Source organism: Lytechinus pictus, chromosome 2, assembly GCF_037042905.1.
Source record: "Lytechinus pictus isolate F3 Inbred chromosome 2, Lp3.0, whole genome shotgun sequence".
Lineage (NCBI taxonomy): Eukaryota > Metazoa > Echinodermata > Echinoidea > Temnopleuroida > Toxopneustidae > Lytechinus > Lytechinus pictus.
This window is the reverse complement of record NC_087246.1, coordinates 20,644,594-20,663,978: the sequence shown is the minus strand read 5'-3', so window position 1 is coordinate 20,663,978 and position 19,385 is coordinate 20,644,594. Positions and strand designations below refer to the sequence as shown.

General features: G+C 36.4%; 1 protein-coding gene across 1 annotated transcript; it reads right to left on the bottom strand.

Annotated features, from left to right (window-relative positions):
• LOC129254594 (pescadillo-like) lies at positions 1–17,761 on the bottom strand. Its single transcript, XM_064095559.1, has 14 exons — positions 17,750–17,761; positions 17,317–17,396; positions 15,957–16,110; positions 14,838–14,947; positions 14,256–14,427; positions 13,823–13,912; positions 12,445–12,561; positions 11,312–11,500; positions 8,566–8,699; positions 7,191–7,316; positions 5,049–5,236; positions 3,389–3,564; positions 2,642–2,809; positions 1–1,364 (listed from the first exon to the last, which is right to left on the bottom strand). Exons 1-14 carry the CDS (start codon positions 17,759–17,761, stop codon positions 1,287–1,289), a joined length of 1,794 nt encoding a protein of 597 aa, XP_063951629.1. The 3' UTR covers positions 1–1,286.
• Between the last annotated feature and the right edge of the window lie 1,624 nt (positions 17,762–19,385).

Here is a 19,385-nt window from a genome sequence, read left to right as displayed (position 1 = left end):
TGGAAGTTCCACAAAATATATATTTGTGATGATACATGTAAAAGCAAGCATCTTTTCATCAAATACAATTTAATCATTCACCAACAAAAAATCTGGATTTTTTTTTGCATGGAAGGCAATTCATGCTTTATCTACTGACAATGACATGATGACATCATATAACATTATGATGTCATGAATTTTTCTTTGCAACTGTCGTCCACTTTTCGGGACTAGAAGCAAATAATACATGATTACATCATACATGCCGATAGGTGATTTGTGTCATGTCTGAACAGTGAAAAATTACTAAGCTTTGTTGCACCATATCTGAAGGAGGCATAAAGTATTTTGGGATCACACTTGGGAAAATGTTCTTCTCTGTTTTAACAATTTGATGAATCATAATTTTTGCCACTAGCAGTAAGGTCTGTTCACAGCTTTTGACAAATATGGTACAATTATTATAATACTTCAGGAAGTTACATAATCGTGTTAAATCTAATCCCTGCGTTTCAGTAAAGCCCATGAGAAAGAAAGGTATTCACTCTGTCATAATAGTAATGATGCAAAAAATCTATACATTTGGATCTTTTGATCTTTCTTTCATTCTGGCATGGTGGTTCAGGTTGGGGACTTACTTCCATGGGAGGGGCTGGGGGGGGGGGGGGTGGTGCTATGTTACTAAGCGAATGAAAATTGACAAATCAACAATCAAACAGTATGAAATTATGAGTCGATTTCCCTTCCTTGGCATTGATTCTTTACTACAGACCTCGTCTTCACATAATAAAATATTCCCAAAGTGGGCGATAAAATCTTCTCTTTTTACAATTGAGAGAATAAAAACTCTTTGATTCTATTTTTAATTGGAAAGTCTTCACTGAATATAAAGACCAGCTTTCATGTGGACTGCAAAAATAATGGTGTTTAGACTGCACCAGCCAATTGTGAGAGGACTGCTCAAAGCACTTTACACCAGTTTTGAATTCTTGGTGTTAGTTCAACACTGGTGGTTTTATACCACATTCTGTTTTTTATCATATCTACACCATTTGATGGTGTATTCAAACTCTTTGGTGTATTCCTAACACTTGAGGATGAGGTCTTCTCACAAAATTTACTGGTGTTGTTCTTTACACTACTTTTTCCAGTGTGGGAGAGTAAAACACTAATGTCCTCTTGATATCCTTGTCAAACATGCTTTGCTGAATCTCTAGTGTTTTCAGATAAAAGATACCAGAGTCCATAGTTACATAAGAGTCTTTTATAATAAGGTGTTATTGGTATTGGTCCTTCCTTTATTCTTAAGTCCCTGTCGTCTTCTTTTTCTTCGCTTTCTGTTCCTGGTCATATTTCAACCTCTTCTCCTTCAGTTTCCGAACCTACGAGATGAAAATTAAAACAGCTTTGTCAAGATATGTATATCATCCATTTTTCATCTGTCACATCCACTACTTGCTTACACTGGCTGATTTCATGTTTTTTATAGACCTTTTGGCAGGGTTGGGCTCAATTACTTTCTTCCAAGTACAATTATGCAATTGAAGAAATGTTCAATTACAATTATTTTTCAATTAAATTACATATTTTTCCATTATAATTACATGTACCAATTACTTTTGTCAATTACAATTTTAATTACTTTCTACAAAAGTCATAAATGAAACTGATTTTTATTCTGTACATTGTACCACCTATTTCAAAATAATTTTAAGTTACAGAGAATCTGGCGAGATGAAGGTTTAGGTCAAACAGCACTGATTTTGCATGTTACTCGCATTGATGATGAAGCAGTTGACATGGAAAAGGTCATGATATTAAATCATAAATTAAGTACATTTATTGTAAAGTAACTGAATGTATCTAAAAGCAATTGACAGTAATTGAAGTCAATTACATTTTTTTTCAATTACAATTACTCTACCTTTTAAATCTTCAATTAAATTACTCAAATAATTTAATTAATTATATAATTGAGCCCAACCCTGCCTTTTGGTGTTTGTGTTTGGCTAATTTCAGCACAGCATCAACCTTAAAGAAGCTGGTGGGTGTTTCATAAAGCTGTTTGTAAGTTACGAGAGACTTTACAAAAGAGGAACTTAGGAACTACATCGACACCAATGAAAATCTGGTGTGTATCACTTACCACAAAAAAGGGTTACCAGTTGCATTTTAAGTCACTCATAACTTACAAACAGTTTATGAAACACCCACACGATCCTGGGCATGCTGGGATGAATTTTGCAAGGTGTTGAGCTATCAATAAAACTCTCATAGTGTGTTGGAGCAGGCAAAGGCAATCTAACTTGTGCTTCTAACACCAACATTAGTGCAAGCACCAAAATTTAAGATTAGAATAAAATTGAAATGAAATAGCAATTAAAAGCAAATCCAGTCAAGACTGCATAACTTAGCACAACCTAGCTGACTTCAGCACGGATGTCGTAACCTGGGAGCGTTTCATCAACATTTTCAACCGAGAAGTTGTCATATCTGACATCTTTCCGTTAAGTTGACTGGCTGAGAGACACTGTTTCTATGATAACTGTCGGATAAAATAGGACTTGTCAGATAAAACGTCCGACAAGTCCTTTCATGCAACGCCAACCAGGAGTTCGAGCACTTAATATCATAATGCCCTACATTAACACCACCTTACCTCTTTTGCTTGTTCTTTCTTCTTCTTCATAAGCCTTTCATACAGTCTCTTTCTTTTCTTTGGTATCATCATCTCCTGTAAACCCCTTTCCATTCTTGCTAGCTTCTCGGCTTCCCAAATAGGATTAGTCTTCTCAACCTCTCCTGCTGCTACAGAAAGCTTCGTCTTCTGTGGTTGACAGAAAAACATATAATTGTATTTTTTGTACATGACTTGCCAGAGACTTACATTTGTGCTATAGTAAAATTAATTGTATTTTTATGTTACTGGGCCCCGCTAATACAATTGCAAAGAAAGGAGATTGTAGGAACCCGTCTAACAGAGAGTTGAAATAAAATTAATCAATTTCAACTATGGAATTTCATATAAAATGTGATAGCTCTTCAAATAGGAAATGTAAACAACAGCCTTTTGCATTTGGGAGTTTACATCATATTAAGAAAATAATTTGAATGGGCATATACACTCTAGATGGTGGAGTTGCAAGCTTTGTACAGCTGTAATTGATCGGAACTCTCATGCCCCAACTCTAAGATGGGCCCAGATGTACATTGTTTATCTCTTTCATACCTTGAATTACATTTATAGAGTATTAGATAAATTTTGAGGGTATAAATATCAACCTATCCAATAGACATTTCACTATGATACTATTTTGTAACTGTCACAAAAGAGTGTACAGGCTCACGAGTAACTTGCCATAACTCCATGAGGAGAACTTTCCCCTTGAACCTGCAGGTGTCTTACCTGTTTTTGTGCTTGTTTGCGGAGCTGCTGTAACCTCTTCTTCTCGGCATCGTCTATACTCGTCTCATCGTCGTCCTCCTCCTCGTCACTACTCTGGCCTTCCTCCAAATCCTCTTCATTCTCACTCTCACCGATGATCTCTTCCTCTTCTTCTTCCTCTCCTACCTCCTCTTCATCTGTGGGATTTTGAATACATAATAATAAAAAAACATTTGATCAGGGCCACAAACACAAAGATAGGCCTAAAGGTTGCTTTTAACACTACATTACATTCATTGTTATGTAAAATCAAGTGTTCAAATCAAATGTATGACCAAGCTTTTTCTTATGGTCTCCAAGTTTCAAAGGACCTTATTCTGAATTCCAGTTTTATTTCATTTCATAAGTTGTGGCTTAAATGTCACATAAATTTCTAACATACATTTTGAATTTATCAGCACGTTTTCGTAACTAATTTCTTCACCACTTACACATGAGGAACATAGCACACAGCAAGAGATGTACAATGTAAATAAGTTTGATATTTAAGGCTTCTCATAATCTTAGCACAGCCATAGAACATGGTTTAATTTAGACTGTACGTCAGAATACAGGCCAAGAGGAGAACATGGTTCTAAAAATCGGGAAAAAAAAATACATATCTGCATGGATTCTTGTGTGACTGCCAATCTCGAATCCCAAAACTAATTAGCCAAAATGAATTTTAAGATTTTCATATAGTTTAGAGAGCATTGTTGGCTCAGTCGGTAACGCGTCTGCTCGTTGAACCAAAGATCGTGGGTTTGAGTCCACCCCGACCAGTGACTGAAGCCAGTGCGTTGTGTGTAAACGTCTCTCCCATGTTTCATAGATGCAGGCTATGTTACAATGGAAAACACTCCGTCCCTCGGATAGGATATTAAATGGGGAGGCCCCGTGTAGCGGAGAGTCACCACCTTTACACGTTAAGAACCCACTGCACTATTCGTATAAGAGTAGGGGGAACCCCCGGTGTAGTGGTCCACCTGCACCCCCCCCCCCCAATCAGTTATATTGAGAGGAGAGACCTGAGGGTCATAGTGATTCAGTTCGCTTTTCGCCTCCCAGGCACAGGTTAATTTAATCTAAACCCCATTTAATTGTCTAATGTAGAAGAGATTCAAGGAGAAATATCAAGAACAAAGAGAAAATGTTTCAAGTTTATCATTCACTCAGGCATAAAATTTGCACACTATGCAGGAAATCTTGAATATAGCAACTGTACAGAAAATCGTCTTAAAGCGCATTTGGATCTTGTATTTGATTGGATTTCATGACTACATATGTCACCAATGGGTAAGAAGGAAGAAAGACATTAGACAGTGGCTTTTTTGGCAACTTATAAAGTATTATTTCTCACATTTTGGTGGCAAATCTCCCAATGCCCCTACTATAATCTTTGCACTGGGCTAATTGATTATTAAAAGAATAATAATAATATTAATAATATATGTATATTTACCCAGGGTAGCCAATTCAGTTCTGAAAACTGTTCTCCCAGAGGGCCCTGCTATTATCATTACCCCGGTATTAGCTGGGCTGCCTAGGTGCTCAAAGCATTCAAGGAATTTCTTCCTACCAGGTACCCATTCACCTCACCTGGGTTGAGTGCAACACAGTGTGGATAAACTTTTAAACATACCATCTGATTCTGCTTTCTTGGTTTCATCCTGTCCAGCTAGCCTTTCAGGAGGTTTGTAGGAACCTTCTTTATCTTCAACGAACGGTGAGAGATGAGGGGGTAGGGAAACTCCGGGGAAGTAGTCTTCTAATGGGACCAGACGACGAGCGTTCACACAATCAAACACCCACTGGGGCTGGATGTAATACCTACACATCAAAAGTGTTATACAGTTTGAAAAATAATATCATATTTTCAATCTCGGGAGGAATTTTTCTAATTCTAATCATTTTGCACTGAATTCAAGACAATTCATCAAGGTTTGTTTCTACAATTCACCATTCTTTTTTAACACTTCAGGGCCAATTAACAAATGCCCCATGTATGTTTTTATTCTTCCGTGTGTAAATAAGAACCCTAACACTTTAATAAGTATCTAGTATCAACTGAGTGGAATGCCATTTGTAAGTTATGCACAACTTTTAGCATGGCCGGTGACCCTTCCTGGGTGCTAAATCAGACTTCAATCATTTGAATTTAATTCCCATCAGCTAAAGTTGAATCTTTGAAGATTCAAAGATCCATTCTCAGTTTTAACAAGAATCCGAAAGAAATATTTAATATCATTACTCGTTTGATAAGGATTATAGAAATTTATGCACTCCATTACACTAACAAGTGGAATGCCTCTGGCCGTCTCACCTGCATCACGCGATTCAATATAGCAGCAGTGCTGATTTTGAAAACTACTATAACTCGCACAAGATGTTCAGTGATACTTGGTTACTCTTATTTCCACGTTTTATGAACTAGACCAATACACTTATAGAGATATGATGGCAATTCAACAAATACCCCCAACGTGGCCAAAGTTCTTTGACCTTACATGACCTTTGACCTTGATCATGTGACCTGAAACTCGCACAGGATGTTCAGTGATACTTGATTACTATTATGTCCAAGTTTTATGAACTAGACCAACACACTTTCAAATTTATGGCTGTAATTCAACAAATACCCCAATTTGGCCAAAGTTCATTGACCCTAAATGACCTTTGACCTTGATCATGTGACCTGAAACTTGCACAGGATGTTCAGTAATACTTGATTACTATTATGTCCAAGTTTCATGAATCAGATCCATAAACTTTCAAAGTTATGATGGTAATTCAACAGATACCCCCAATTCGGCCAAAGTTCATTGACCCTAAATGACCTTTGACCTTGGTCATGTGACGTGAAACTCATGCAGGATGTTCAGTGATACTTGATTAACCTTATGTATAAGTTTCATGAACTAGGTCCATATATTTTCTAAGTTATGATGACATTTCAAAAACTTAACCTTAGGTTAAGATTTTGATGTTGATTCCCCCAACATGGTCTAAGTTCATTGACCCTAAATGACCTTTGACCTTGGTCATGTGACATGAAACTCAGGCAGGATGTTCAGTAATACTTGATTAACCTTATGGCCAAGTTTCATGAACTAGGTCCATATACTTTCTAAGTTATGCTGTCATTTCAAAAACTTAACCTCAGGTTAAGATTTGGTGTTGACGCCGCCGCCGCCGTCGGAAAAGCGGCGCCTATAGTCTCACTCTGCTATGCAGGTGAGACAAAAAAGGGGGAAGTTTGGGGTATCTTAAGCACAAGATATGGTCACCAGTTGTGCGCAACCTACAAAATGGCCCCAAAGATATTTTGCAATTAAGTTTTGGAAATTACTAACCTCAGTTTCTATACAAACTGTCCCAAGTGTTGAAAGATCAGTATATCCTGTACATTACAGTACAACAGAAAAAAATGCTCTCAAAGTGTGGTGCTTAAACAGAATGCTAAGAATCAACTGGGTGATGAAAATTAACAAGGGAGTCCTTAATAGAGCACCCCCCAAAAAAAGAACTGATGAATAAAGTACAAAAGAGAAAATTATTAGACTTTCATCATGTGATGTGAGATGGAGGATTGCAGAAGATCTTGCAAGAATGCATGGTAGAGGGTAAATGGGAAAGGGGTAGAGATGGACTGGTCATAGTTATAGAGATTAGAACATGGGTTCACGACAGAGGGAAATGGAAATGCACAGCCAGTATCCCCTTTCACAACCCCCATTCAAACCTCTATTGAAACTAGACAAATGAATGAGGATTTAATACACACCTTGATAAATACTGTTTTTCTTGCTGAGGTCTATCTATAATCTGATGTGTGATGGTCTCATCTGACACTTCATATGGAGCTCCAACAAACATTGTCTTGCCCCAAGAAACCTGTCCTCCAAAACACCTGAAAAGAAGTGGGAGGTTTCATGAAAAGTTTATCTGTGATTTTCATTGATTAATTTGCTCTCAACCAATCAGATGCAATCAGATGAAAATCATTGACAAACTTTTTTATGAAAAGCTCTCATGAGTGTTACAACTTTTTTTCAATCTCAAAACCCCTTTCACTGTTTGAATTGTTTGAAACTCGAGATTCCATGGAAACTAGATAAAATTGGATGGCACCAGACTTGTGAGAAGCAAATAACAATCCCTTTATTATAGGTGCATCTTTGGGGCTAAGCAAATTAAACTGTACAATCAAATTGAATCATAGACATTCATGTCTAGGGGGGGGGGGCAAAGATTTGTGGCAAGAAGAACGAACACAGCAGCAACATTACATCTAAAAAATTGGTCATATAACTTGATTCTACTCATGTTGAAGGAGAATATCATATAGAGTATTGAATTGTGATGCATTTATTTTTTGTGCTTTAAATTCAGGCAGATTTCAATGGGGCTAGTATTATTCATATACATTATTCATATACAGACATTAACATGCTTGACATGAGTATAACATAATTATATTGAGTTGAAATAAATCGTTATTGAGACAGAAGTTATACGCAATAAGAATTTAAATCAGTGAAAAATGGAGGGGCCTAAGTTGAAAGCAGAGCTTGTGAGTTATAGGCCCAAATGGAAGGAAGTATAAAGTCATAAGACCAGGGCCCTGTCTTACATCGAGTTACGATCGATCCAATCAATAGTAACTCTCTGGAAATCCATCAGTGTCATAATTTTTTCTACAGGAAATTTGTAAAATCTCCTTTGTAAACAAAGGAGAACACACCAATTTGTCAAGAAATCAACGAATTTATGGATATGCATTCATATCTAGAATTTTTTGGGGAAAAACATGCATTTTATATGTTGACTTTGCTGGCTTACCATAGTGCGATTGATCGGATCAATCACACTCTTTGTAAGATAGGCCCCTGTTCTGGCTTTTTGTGTAAGACTAAAAAGTTGAGCATTTCAGGAAGAGTTTGTCAGTAATTTTCAAAGACTACTTTGCTCTCAACCAATCAGATGCAAGGATTTCAAGTAGATTTTAACACCTGTAAGCAAAATCAGTGATAAAAATCTTCATGATTCATGAAACAGGTCTAAGATGTCCCTGTTGAATATATTTACACTGTGTGCTTGATTTTGCCTATCAATCCACCTACCTACTAATCATAATTCAGAAAGTTCCTTTTTCTCACCTTATAACAAACGTGATGGCTTCTCTGGGTACCTCTCTTGAAAGAAAGAACTTGCATCCTTCAAATAACTTCTTGAATCTCTTCATCTCATCTCTTTCTTCTCTTGCTTTCTTCACAGTCTCCTCATCCACAGTCTAAAGAGTGGAGTCAAGAAGAAAGAAATTGGTAATCCTTCCACAATAACATCACAAAATGCTACAGATGCATATAATGTATTTCTCTTTACTTAAACAAAACTTTGTATTTTGGCTTTGACACAAAAGCTGTCAAACACTTTTACAAAATAAATAGCAGTAAAAATCTGCCCTTTGAAATTTACATGAACACATTATTAATGTGGTAGCCTATTTCTCTTGTTCCAAAAACACATGAAGACTTCATAATCATAATCATCCTTAATATCATTATTGCCACAGCAATCATTGCCACCAATGACATCATAACCATCACCACCATCACCACCACCATCATCATCACCAATATCACCATCAAGCTTTGAAATAAGCGGGCGCTGAGCGCAAATTCGCGCTCATAAAGCCATCAATTGCGCCCATAAAGCCCCAAAATCATCCAAATTTTGACGACCGGGCGCAAATATTTTCCAGGTAATTGCGCCCGCCGTGAGTGAGCAGTGAAGCCATATCATACATGTAATTTAAATATCTGAAAAGCCAAAATCAAGTAACTTTCAATTTACGATAAGCACAGTTTCAAATTGCCAAGTGCGTCTTTTTTTCTGTACCATAAAAAGTGAGCTACGTCCGTCTTTTTTTCTCTGTAATACATGTGCGCGCCTGCTTCCGGTAGCGGTTTTTCCATACTTCACCATGTGCAATTTCTAATGCACACATTTCCAGTTGGGATATCACAATTCTGCGATATAGTAATTCGAATTGCACAGGAGATAAATCCCTGTTCACAGCACATACGATGTGCGAGTCTTTTATCCTCAGTCGCCGACTTTGCTTGTCAAAACGGAGCCTTAATAATCCAAAATCACTTAGCTTATAGTTGTGAATTGTAGCTTTTTAATTTCTTTCTTGGAGAGGGGTAAATATCAGACAATAAATCATCAAACAAGGCTCCATCTACAAAAAAAAAAATAGGGGGACGCCGTGCACTTGAGTGTGGCGTTAGCTAGCCAGTTTGAGCTCATGTTCTCTGCCAGAGCTCTGGGTGAGAATTCTATCAGTAATGGCCTAAGTGATGGGGATTTTCCGTTTCAGATAGAGTTTAGATTTCATGTTAATTTTTGAAAACTGTCAAAATACTTTATGATTTCTTCATTGTGATGAATATTTAAGTAATTAATGAATACATTTTCACCGAATTTAGACTCTCCCAGAATGAAAGGCATTTTCTGTGGAGATCTGCATTTTCAAATAACTAGTGAAAAACTTAAGGTACATGAACCTACATGTACAATACATGTACATAGCCTGTGGCTATGTGCTGGAATTTGAATAGACTGAGTTAGATATTGATTTCATTTCTTTAACATAATTTATATGCAATCCAAGTGCACCTCACATTCACAATCACACACAAACACTCACCCACACCCATGATTCTAATCATGAAAATAACCTTAAAACTTATTTATTTTTTTCTAAAGTTATTATTTGATCTGAATTCTCTCTTTCTCCATCTCTCTCTCTTTTTTTATATTTTTATTTTATTCATTTATTTAGATTTTTTTGGGGGGGGTTCATTGTTCGTGGTTCATTAAAGATAAAAAATAAATAAGCCCATGTGTGTGTGGTTGTAAAGGGGATGTGGAGTGAGGGTGTCAAAACACACTTAAACATTTAAATCTGATTTCTTAAATGTTTGTATAAGCCTAATACTAATTAAAAAATTGCAGGAGCTGCGCTTACTATAAACAAATTTGCGGTGTGGTTCACCGTTATATATATTTTTTTAATTTCCCCCGGTTACAGAAAATTGCCCCCGATTCCTGTAAAAAGCCTGTGAGCCGGGGGCAATTTTTTTTGAAAATTGCCCCTGGTCTGCAGCTGCTTATTTCAAGGCTTGATCACCATCATCAGCACTATCATTCTCCATCACCTTCAAGATCTCCACCATCACCACAACATTATCGTAACTGTCATCACCACCAACACCATCATCTTCCCCATCCTCCAGACCACTACCTCCTCCTGGCCCTTTAAAAAAAATTATTACTTATTTATTTACCACTCGTGGGATGGAATACCCTATCAGCAAATGCTGATGTATATGTGAATGTTCTTTTCATGTTGACCAGCCACCCCAAAACCAACAATAAGTCACCAAAAATAAATTTGGAGTTTTATATAGAGTTTGAAAGAGCACATCCTAAGCTTTACAATGATATCCAAATTGTTGAAATTAATCCAAAATAACCCACACCTGTTCTTAATTGAATGCAGAAGTAACTAACCGAGAGGTTAAAATAACATTTGAAGTTTTGGGTTCACTCAAACATGAGATGTGCAAAGTCTGCAATCTCGGTGAAACTTCAAAGCAGTTCGGAAAACTTTTGTCAAAGAAACTCTTTTAGCATGTTTGTATTCAACTTTACGTAATGTCAACAGTATGAAGAAGAAGAATTACTCTGTCCTATTGGCCTTTTAATTTTTTTTCTTTTGAATTACTATTTTTGCTATTTACAGAGAACCTTCCTGGCAACTTATTCTTGGTCCTGGGGTTGCTGGTCACATATTATCATCTTTGATAGTATCACTTCATATTCATTTGAACTCACCCCACCAGCAATAAGAGCTTCTTCCTGGTCTTGATCCTGTTGGTTAGCTTCATCTTCCTCATCATCGATACTTGACCCCTGGTTGACCTTTACAAGGTCATGTACAAAGGAACCTATAAGGTCATCTACCGTATCGTCATCTTCCACCTGGTCGGCTTCTGATTTAGTGCTCTGTACTACTGTTGACAACTGTGGGGGAATAGATATGAAATAGCATTTTCATACACTGCCAAATGGATAATTTTCTTTCAAAGTTTAATTGAGGCTCTTGTCGATAGATTGAATGTAGAAAGCGATTGGGAGCTATGGTAATCATATAACATAAGAATTAGAGTATGTTGCAAGATTTTGAGAAGACCAATATTCTACACATCAACTCAGTTACTGTATTCACTCATAGGCAATGCAAACAGATATACATGTATGGGAATAGTATACATAAAAATGTTTGGCCCAAACATAACAGCTTTCTTAGTGTTACATTGTTAAAGTTTGGGCATCTGAAAAACATCCATTGCAGGGGGTCATTTTACAATAATATTCTTCCTAAATGATATGAAAAGAATATTAAAACTCACAATGATTGCATTCACCTTTCCAGCAACAGGAATTTCAACTCAAAGGTTAAAATGAATGTGTTGTCAGTGATTCTTACAAACAAATTTGCATTCAGCCAAGGAATTCAAAAACTTGCATGTATGTGTTTCACACAGTACAAACTACAAAATCTCAACTACATCGATGTTGTGATCATGTGTGCATTGGCATTTGCGACTTTTAGTCAGAATTTAATCCATGTGGAAAATTTCCCTGCCGATTGTAAATTTGAGTATATTAAATCCTTTAATCTATAAAACAGCACATACAAGAAAACTTTAAAAGGGAAACAAAACATATCAAAGGCTAATCAGACGAGCATTGATGCTTATCAATAGACATTTAGCAAATGTTGTCCATAACCTCATAGCGCCCTCCCTCAGAGGATATAGAAATACATGTAAACGGAGTTGTCAGAGATGCACCAGCTGCAGATCGCCGATGCTGGGAAGGCAATGGCTTGTGCCTCTAAGATGGCGACAATGCACAAGGGCCATAGGTCATGCATGGCCTTGCTGAACCCACTTCCATCTTACCTTGGGAGGATAGTGAAGGTTAAGACTTGTGAAGAGTTTGAAGTTGACAAAACCTAAGAGAGTGGTGTAGAACTCTGTGAATGTAGACATGATCTTCAAATCAACATCACCGGGCACCTGTAACAAAGAATCAAGGATGAAACAGCGAAAATAAAAACATTGTTACAAAAGACTTTTGACTAAAAACAGAATCAGAGTTTATCACATCTAAATATCTAGCACCTGAATCTTTGGTGCCTAAGGCAGGAAGAGATCATAACTAAACATACATGTAGCAGTGATGCAATGTCCCATTAAAAAAAAAATTATTTAATCAGTTTAACGTTGCTAATTAGTGACATCTGTACCCTTTCTATTGCTGCCATGACATTTTCAAACTTTATATAACAGTACCTGAGATAATGAAATTAGAAATGAAATATTTCTTTGGAACTTTACAATAAATTTGTTGACCAAATTTGGTTCCGAGATTTAAACATCAAAGAGATATTTTCAGTGTGAGCATCTGCTATCAGATTTGGGAAAAAGAGGATGATAACAATATTCTTATCACGTTGAGAGTAAGCACTACACACAGAAATACAAATATGGGGCTCCAAAAACACATTTGGGGCAACAGAGATATAAACCCCATTTTGTGTGCTTGTTAGAAACGGTGGCAACTTGGTATTTTGACAGTAGAGGCAAGGTGTCCAAAATGTGACTATAATAATGAAAACACTTAGAAAGGTATTCCGAAGTTTCACAATTCGGCATTATCTTCTCAATACTCTTTTTCTTTCTCATCCTTTATAGAGTACCGAAGTGATGACGTCACAAAAAACTTTTTTTTTGCATTTGAGCGTTTTTGATACCATATTTAGGTAGCGCATGATGAAAATCCCCCACCACCAAAATTAATGAGAATCCGTCCATGGGGGCCTGAGATATGACCTCATGAATACTTACCGGTAATTAGCCCCATTGAAGCCAATGCATTATTCGCCTGGTTCCTAACTTTTAGAACCAGGCCAATAATACATTGAATTCAATGGGGTTAATTATGTATTCGTGAGGTCATAACTTGGGGCCCCATGAACCAATTCTCACCAAATTTGTGTTGTGGGGGTTTTTCATCATGCTCTACTAAATTATGGTATGAAAAGCGCTGAAATGCAAAAAGTAAAAATTGATGACGTCATACTTTGGTACTCTATTATACTTTCCCCGCAATCCCTGTCCTCTCCTTTTCACTTGAAAAGAATAAGGGGGTTGCGCCCCTGCCTCCTGCCCTGAAGCCTATGGCAGACCCTCTCACATTTCATAACAATATTTGCCTAAAGGATCTTTGAACACAGGTTTCACTGTACAAAACACCATAGCAAGAAGAAATACCAACCGAATATCCAAAGTTATACGGAATGAGCCATGTTAATAGCTGTCCCTCAATCTCCACCTGGAAGTAGATCCCTTTGATGGACAGGAAAACCTACATGGAATGAACAACACATCAAGATATAACAGATTTTGCAAATTTTATACTTGCCATCTATTCAAGTTAGCGATTATACCTATTGGCTTAATATAAGTTAACAGGTAAGTTCATACTTGACTTTTACATTTGACTGGTAACCTGTTTCTATGCCACATGTCATACCCAAATTGGTTTTCTGTCAGCACTAAGTGCATGAATCCTACTAGATACCCACTTACTACACCTGGGTCATGTGAGGCAAATACAGATTAATACTGGTAAATCAATTTCTAGAGATTTCTACTGATCCACAAAAACTCTAATTGTTTTTGTCAGAGACTTTATTCATGAATCTCACCTTTTTGAGTGACCTTGATGCGATGACATAGTTCATGAACTCTACGACAAGTCGTCTGCAGAGGGGGAGAACTTCGCTCTTCACTTTGGCATTCTTACGAAATGTACTGAACAATGAGCACAAGGTCAAAGGGTCTTCAAGGTCACGGAGAGCATCAACAAACGTTGGGTATCTGTCAAACACAAAGATCAAGAAAAATATTCTAATCCAATGATTCCAGTCCAAACTTCCTTAAAATACAACATTTAAACTCTTTGGGATAGCTGATGGTTCAGAATGGGACACTAATAATATTCAACAACGTAAATAATACTGAATGAATCATACAAGAGTGAAGTATTGGCCCTCAAAAGTTGAATATTTGTATGAGGAAAAGTCATCCAATACTATCATTCGTATCTTTAATGATTATTTTTCATTAGGCCATTAACATAAAATAGATTAAACCCCAAGATTTTAGTTCATATTCACATCTTCAATCTATATTGTTTGTATAAATTTCATTTGCAAATGTCATTGTAATTATTTTCGACCACTTTACTTTGTTCTGTCAAAAATGAAAAATTGAAATGAATTGAATACCTCTCTTTAACAATGTGATCGAGCTTATACTTGGGTTCATTGCGATTAAGTCTGTCCAATGATGTCCATTCTCGCTTGGCCTTAGCTTTCCTCACTTTCCTTACAAAAACCTGAAAACCCAGAAAGAAAAGAGTAAAAGAAAAAAAAATTGAAAGATTAAGATTAAAATCTGGATTCTAATGAATACTTGTACATATACATCAAGGGTCAGACAAACAGTGCACATCATATGGTAAATAAACTAAGAGTTATCACAATAAAAAGAAGATAAAATAAAAGAACTCCCCAATATATTAATTTGAAAGGAAAATCTATATATTCAATGTGAACTTTCGGGTTATTTTCACTTCATTAAGGAAGATTATGATGGTAAAAATGTCAAGTCCTGCAGATGTCCTGATATTCAAAATATGTTTGGGCAGAACATTTGTGTGTAGTCCCATCCAGCCATTACTAAGTGTGGGTCATGTGAATCAGCAAAAATAGTTAATCGATACATATTTCAATGATTTCAAAATCATACAATGTCCCACTCATTAATATTTTGGGACATTATAATCAGTATTTCCTAATCACTTTTAAACAGTTTTCTCTGAAATTGGACCTTCAACACTAAACAGGCCCTTTTTTGTCTTCAAATACAAGCATTCGTTCACCTAGACACCAATACCAATTTAACAATCTCTTTCCACATTCTTTTCATGCTGACACTCATACTATTTTGTGATAAATTTGTATTATACATCTTTCACATCTTGATTTTTTATCCTCTCTGAACTTGACAGGCAAAGATAAAATAAAATACCCAAAGAACGAAAAAACAAATGTTTTTCATCAGGCCTTAAATACTACACGGGTGTAGCATCAAAAACACAAGCAGTCGTGACGTGAAATTAGCTCCTGAACAATTCATGTTTGAACTTCTCTGAAGGTACAGGATAAGGGACATGCTTGAATTTTCTGTTCAGGATTATTTTCAGGAGGCAGAACAAGGTGTTTGGGGCAAAATTGTGATAAAATTATCAGAAATAATATCACCCTTTTTTCCCCTTAAAAATAAGATTGAAAATCATCATTCTGTGAATATCAATCAATACATTCTTTGAAAAGCATACATACCCTATGATCCCTGAACTTTTGAACGATGGGTTCATGAGCCAAAAATTGGATGTCTTTGAATCTGAAATAGGTTCTGTGAAGTTTCTGCCCCTTTCCGGCCTTCTTGATACTCTTTGGTTCAACCGGATACACCCCTTTCAGAATACACAGCCTCCTGTAAAGAAAGACAGAAAGATAAAGATATATAGCAAAAGAAAAAATAACAAAAAAAAATATTCAATGGAAATATTCATTAACCATTCCCTAAAGGACAAGTCTACCCCAACAAAAAGTTGATTTGAATAAAAAGAGAAAAATCCAACAAGCATAACACTGAAAATATCATCAAAATCGGATGTACATGTACAATAATAAAGTTATGACATTTTAAAGTTTCGCTTAATTTCACAAAACAGTTATATGCACGACCTGGTCGGTATGCAAATGAGGAGACTGATGACATCATCCACTCACTATTTCTTTTGTATTTCATTCCATGAAATATTCTAATTTTCTCTTCATTGTCAAGGGAAACAACAATTCCTCCCTGAACATGTGGAATGAGCATTGTCTAATAATATATGGTTCAGTCAAGGTGGTCCTATTTGTCAAATATGTAAAAAATTAAATATTGTATAATTCAAACAATAAAAAACAAAAGAAATGGTGAGTAATAGACATCATCGTGCATTGTGCATATCTGTTTTGTGAAAAATAAGCGAAACTTCAAAATGCAATAACTTTTTTATTACTTTTTTATTTCACATCCGATTTTGATGAAATTTTCAGCGTTGTTTGTTTGATTTTTCTCTATTAATTCAAATCAACATTTTCTGGGGTGGACTTGACCTTTAATTATACAAGGATGTAGACTGGTCAAATTATGTTAATGTCAAAGGAGCCCCCCCCCCCTCCTCCACCAACAATGAATTAGTCCTATGATAATTTTCAAAAGAGGTATGCCCTGGCTGACGCAACATTTCAGTCTTCAAAATGAAATTTTGCCTGATTAGTCAGCTTAAAAAAGACTTTCTTTACAGGGGCCTTTCTTCTTTCATGTATTGTATTCACTGTATATGTACCTAACAATGTGTTTGGTTCTCTTGTTACTTCCAAGTGATATTCTTAACAATCATATTTGGGGGGGGGGGCAATGGCTGATAGCCCTCATGTTTGTTTATTTGATTTTTTTTTCAGTTCTGGATTTGCAGATATTCCAGTTTCAAATGTGGCTATCCAAGATGGATCAAACATCATCATTTACTTTATTCAGATTAAAACATTTTTTTTAGTTACATATTATCTTGGCTATTTTTTAAGTAAAAAAAAAAAAAAAATCAAATTTAAGTGACATAAAAAAGTCAAATTACTTGACTCTCACCTGAAATTGACAAGATTTAACTGGAGTCTCTTCACAGCTGATGCTCTTGTTATGAAGCTAGTTGCTATACCACTCTTGAACTGTAAAGATTAAAATACATGGTGTGAAAAACATTTTGATCCTAGATTTGACAAATAAGCATCATTCTGTTTTTCACATTGATGTATTGCATATAGCATTCAATGTACGCTTTGCTTATTACATGACACCATCCAGCCATGATCGCAAGCTATTATTAACCTATGAATGAAATTATAGTAAACATGTGCATCACAAAAAGACACAAGTTCAACTTCAAAGTCAATGGCAATGCCGTTATCACTGCACTGTTGATAGGTCCTACTTAGATTTGATTCAACACCTTTCGTAGGGATCCCAAAACGAAAATCTAATTTTTTTAATCTATGTTTAAAAGCATTGAAAAGTACCTCACCTGAATCAGCATATTAAAAAACCCCAAGTGAATGACTTTTAGTGTTACAAAGAGATCTAATTATCTGTTAATCTGAGGCTAAAGTGGGTCCGAATTGTGACAGATTTGTGTACAAATTTCATTTTGAAATTTCGTCGACACGTATTCTCAGAGCTCGGCACTGAACGAGGGATTGTGGGCGTGTCCTTTCTCGCCTCGGCGTATTGTTACCCAAATACACAACTCGAACGAAAGTGCGTTCACCGTCCCAGTTAGTCTCGGATCCGAGCTTATCCAAATAAACAATGATTAAATAACAACCAAAAATAGAAAGAAGAGAAAAGAGAAAATAAATGGCTCAAATGCAGTCGTTTGGTGACGGATACTGTATGCTCTGACCTCTTGCTGATTTAAGGATTAGATATGACATAAGTTTTATGCCATGATAACTAAAGCATGGGGGGGGCAGGGGCACTCTGACTTTCAAAATAATTAATTCTTTAAACATCTATATCTAGGCAAGGGAGGGTCCAGGATTTTCCAAAGGAGAGGGGGCACTATTAGCGGCGGCAGTCAAAAAATTAAGGGGGGGGGGCACCAACATTTTTGACAAAAAAAGGGGGGGGGGACCGAAAAAAAAAAATTAGCCAAAAAAAACCCAACAACGTCCCCCATAGGCAGCGGGGGGGGGGGGGGGGGGGGGTCGTGTCCCCCCTAAATTTGAGGTGGGGGGACAATCGCCCCCCCCTAATTTTTTTTGTTGATAACCTTTTGTTTATTTGCTTGTAATTTTTTTTTCCTGCCTGCCCCCTAAATTCCAGTGGACCCCCCTAAAAATTTCATGTGGTCTCCCCTAAAATTTGGGTTGATAAACTTTTTTTTTTTTTGGGGGGGGCTTTTCACAAAATTTTGGTGGTCCCCCCCCCCCCCCTAAATTTTTGCTTTACGTTGCCAATGGTCCCCACCTCAAATTAAGGGGGACAGGGCCTATGGAGGCACATTTTCCCGATGCAAATTTGATAAGCATTACAAAATGTTTTTAAAAAAAATTCAAAATTTCGTCCCTAAAAATTGACAAGCAAAAAAATTGGGCCTATATATATCCTCACTTTCAAGGGGCATGCTTGGGTAAAAAGGGCATGTTTATGTTACAAATTACAAATTTGGCTCTCGATAATTATGCCCCTTGGATCCACCAGTAATCTAAGTGGAATTTTTTGTTTTTAGTTTTGATATGGCTACCTTCTCGGAGGGCGTCCTCGCCGCGGTAGCTGGATAGTGCTGCAAAAGAGTAGGCCTTATACATCTTTTGCAGCATTAACTGACACTCCGAGACTTATAATTTTACCTTATACTTAAAAAATGAATAATACAAAATAAAACATAACACTTGTTTTTGGAGTAAGTTGATGTCAAAATATATTCAGTCTGGGGCATGAAGACTTGGAACTCTGCCCCATATCATTGTACTTGCCTCGCTCGATTTGTATCATAAAAAAAAATTAAAAATGTTTCCACATTAAAATATACATCTAAGTACAATGGCCAGAAATAATAGTACGAATAAGCTAGCAGAATTTGTATCATACCACCCATATTATTGAACGCCAACGAAGGCAGTTTCTAAATCCTGTTTGCTTTATCCCACTTTTCCACT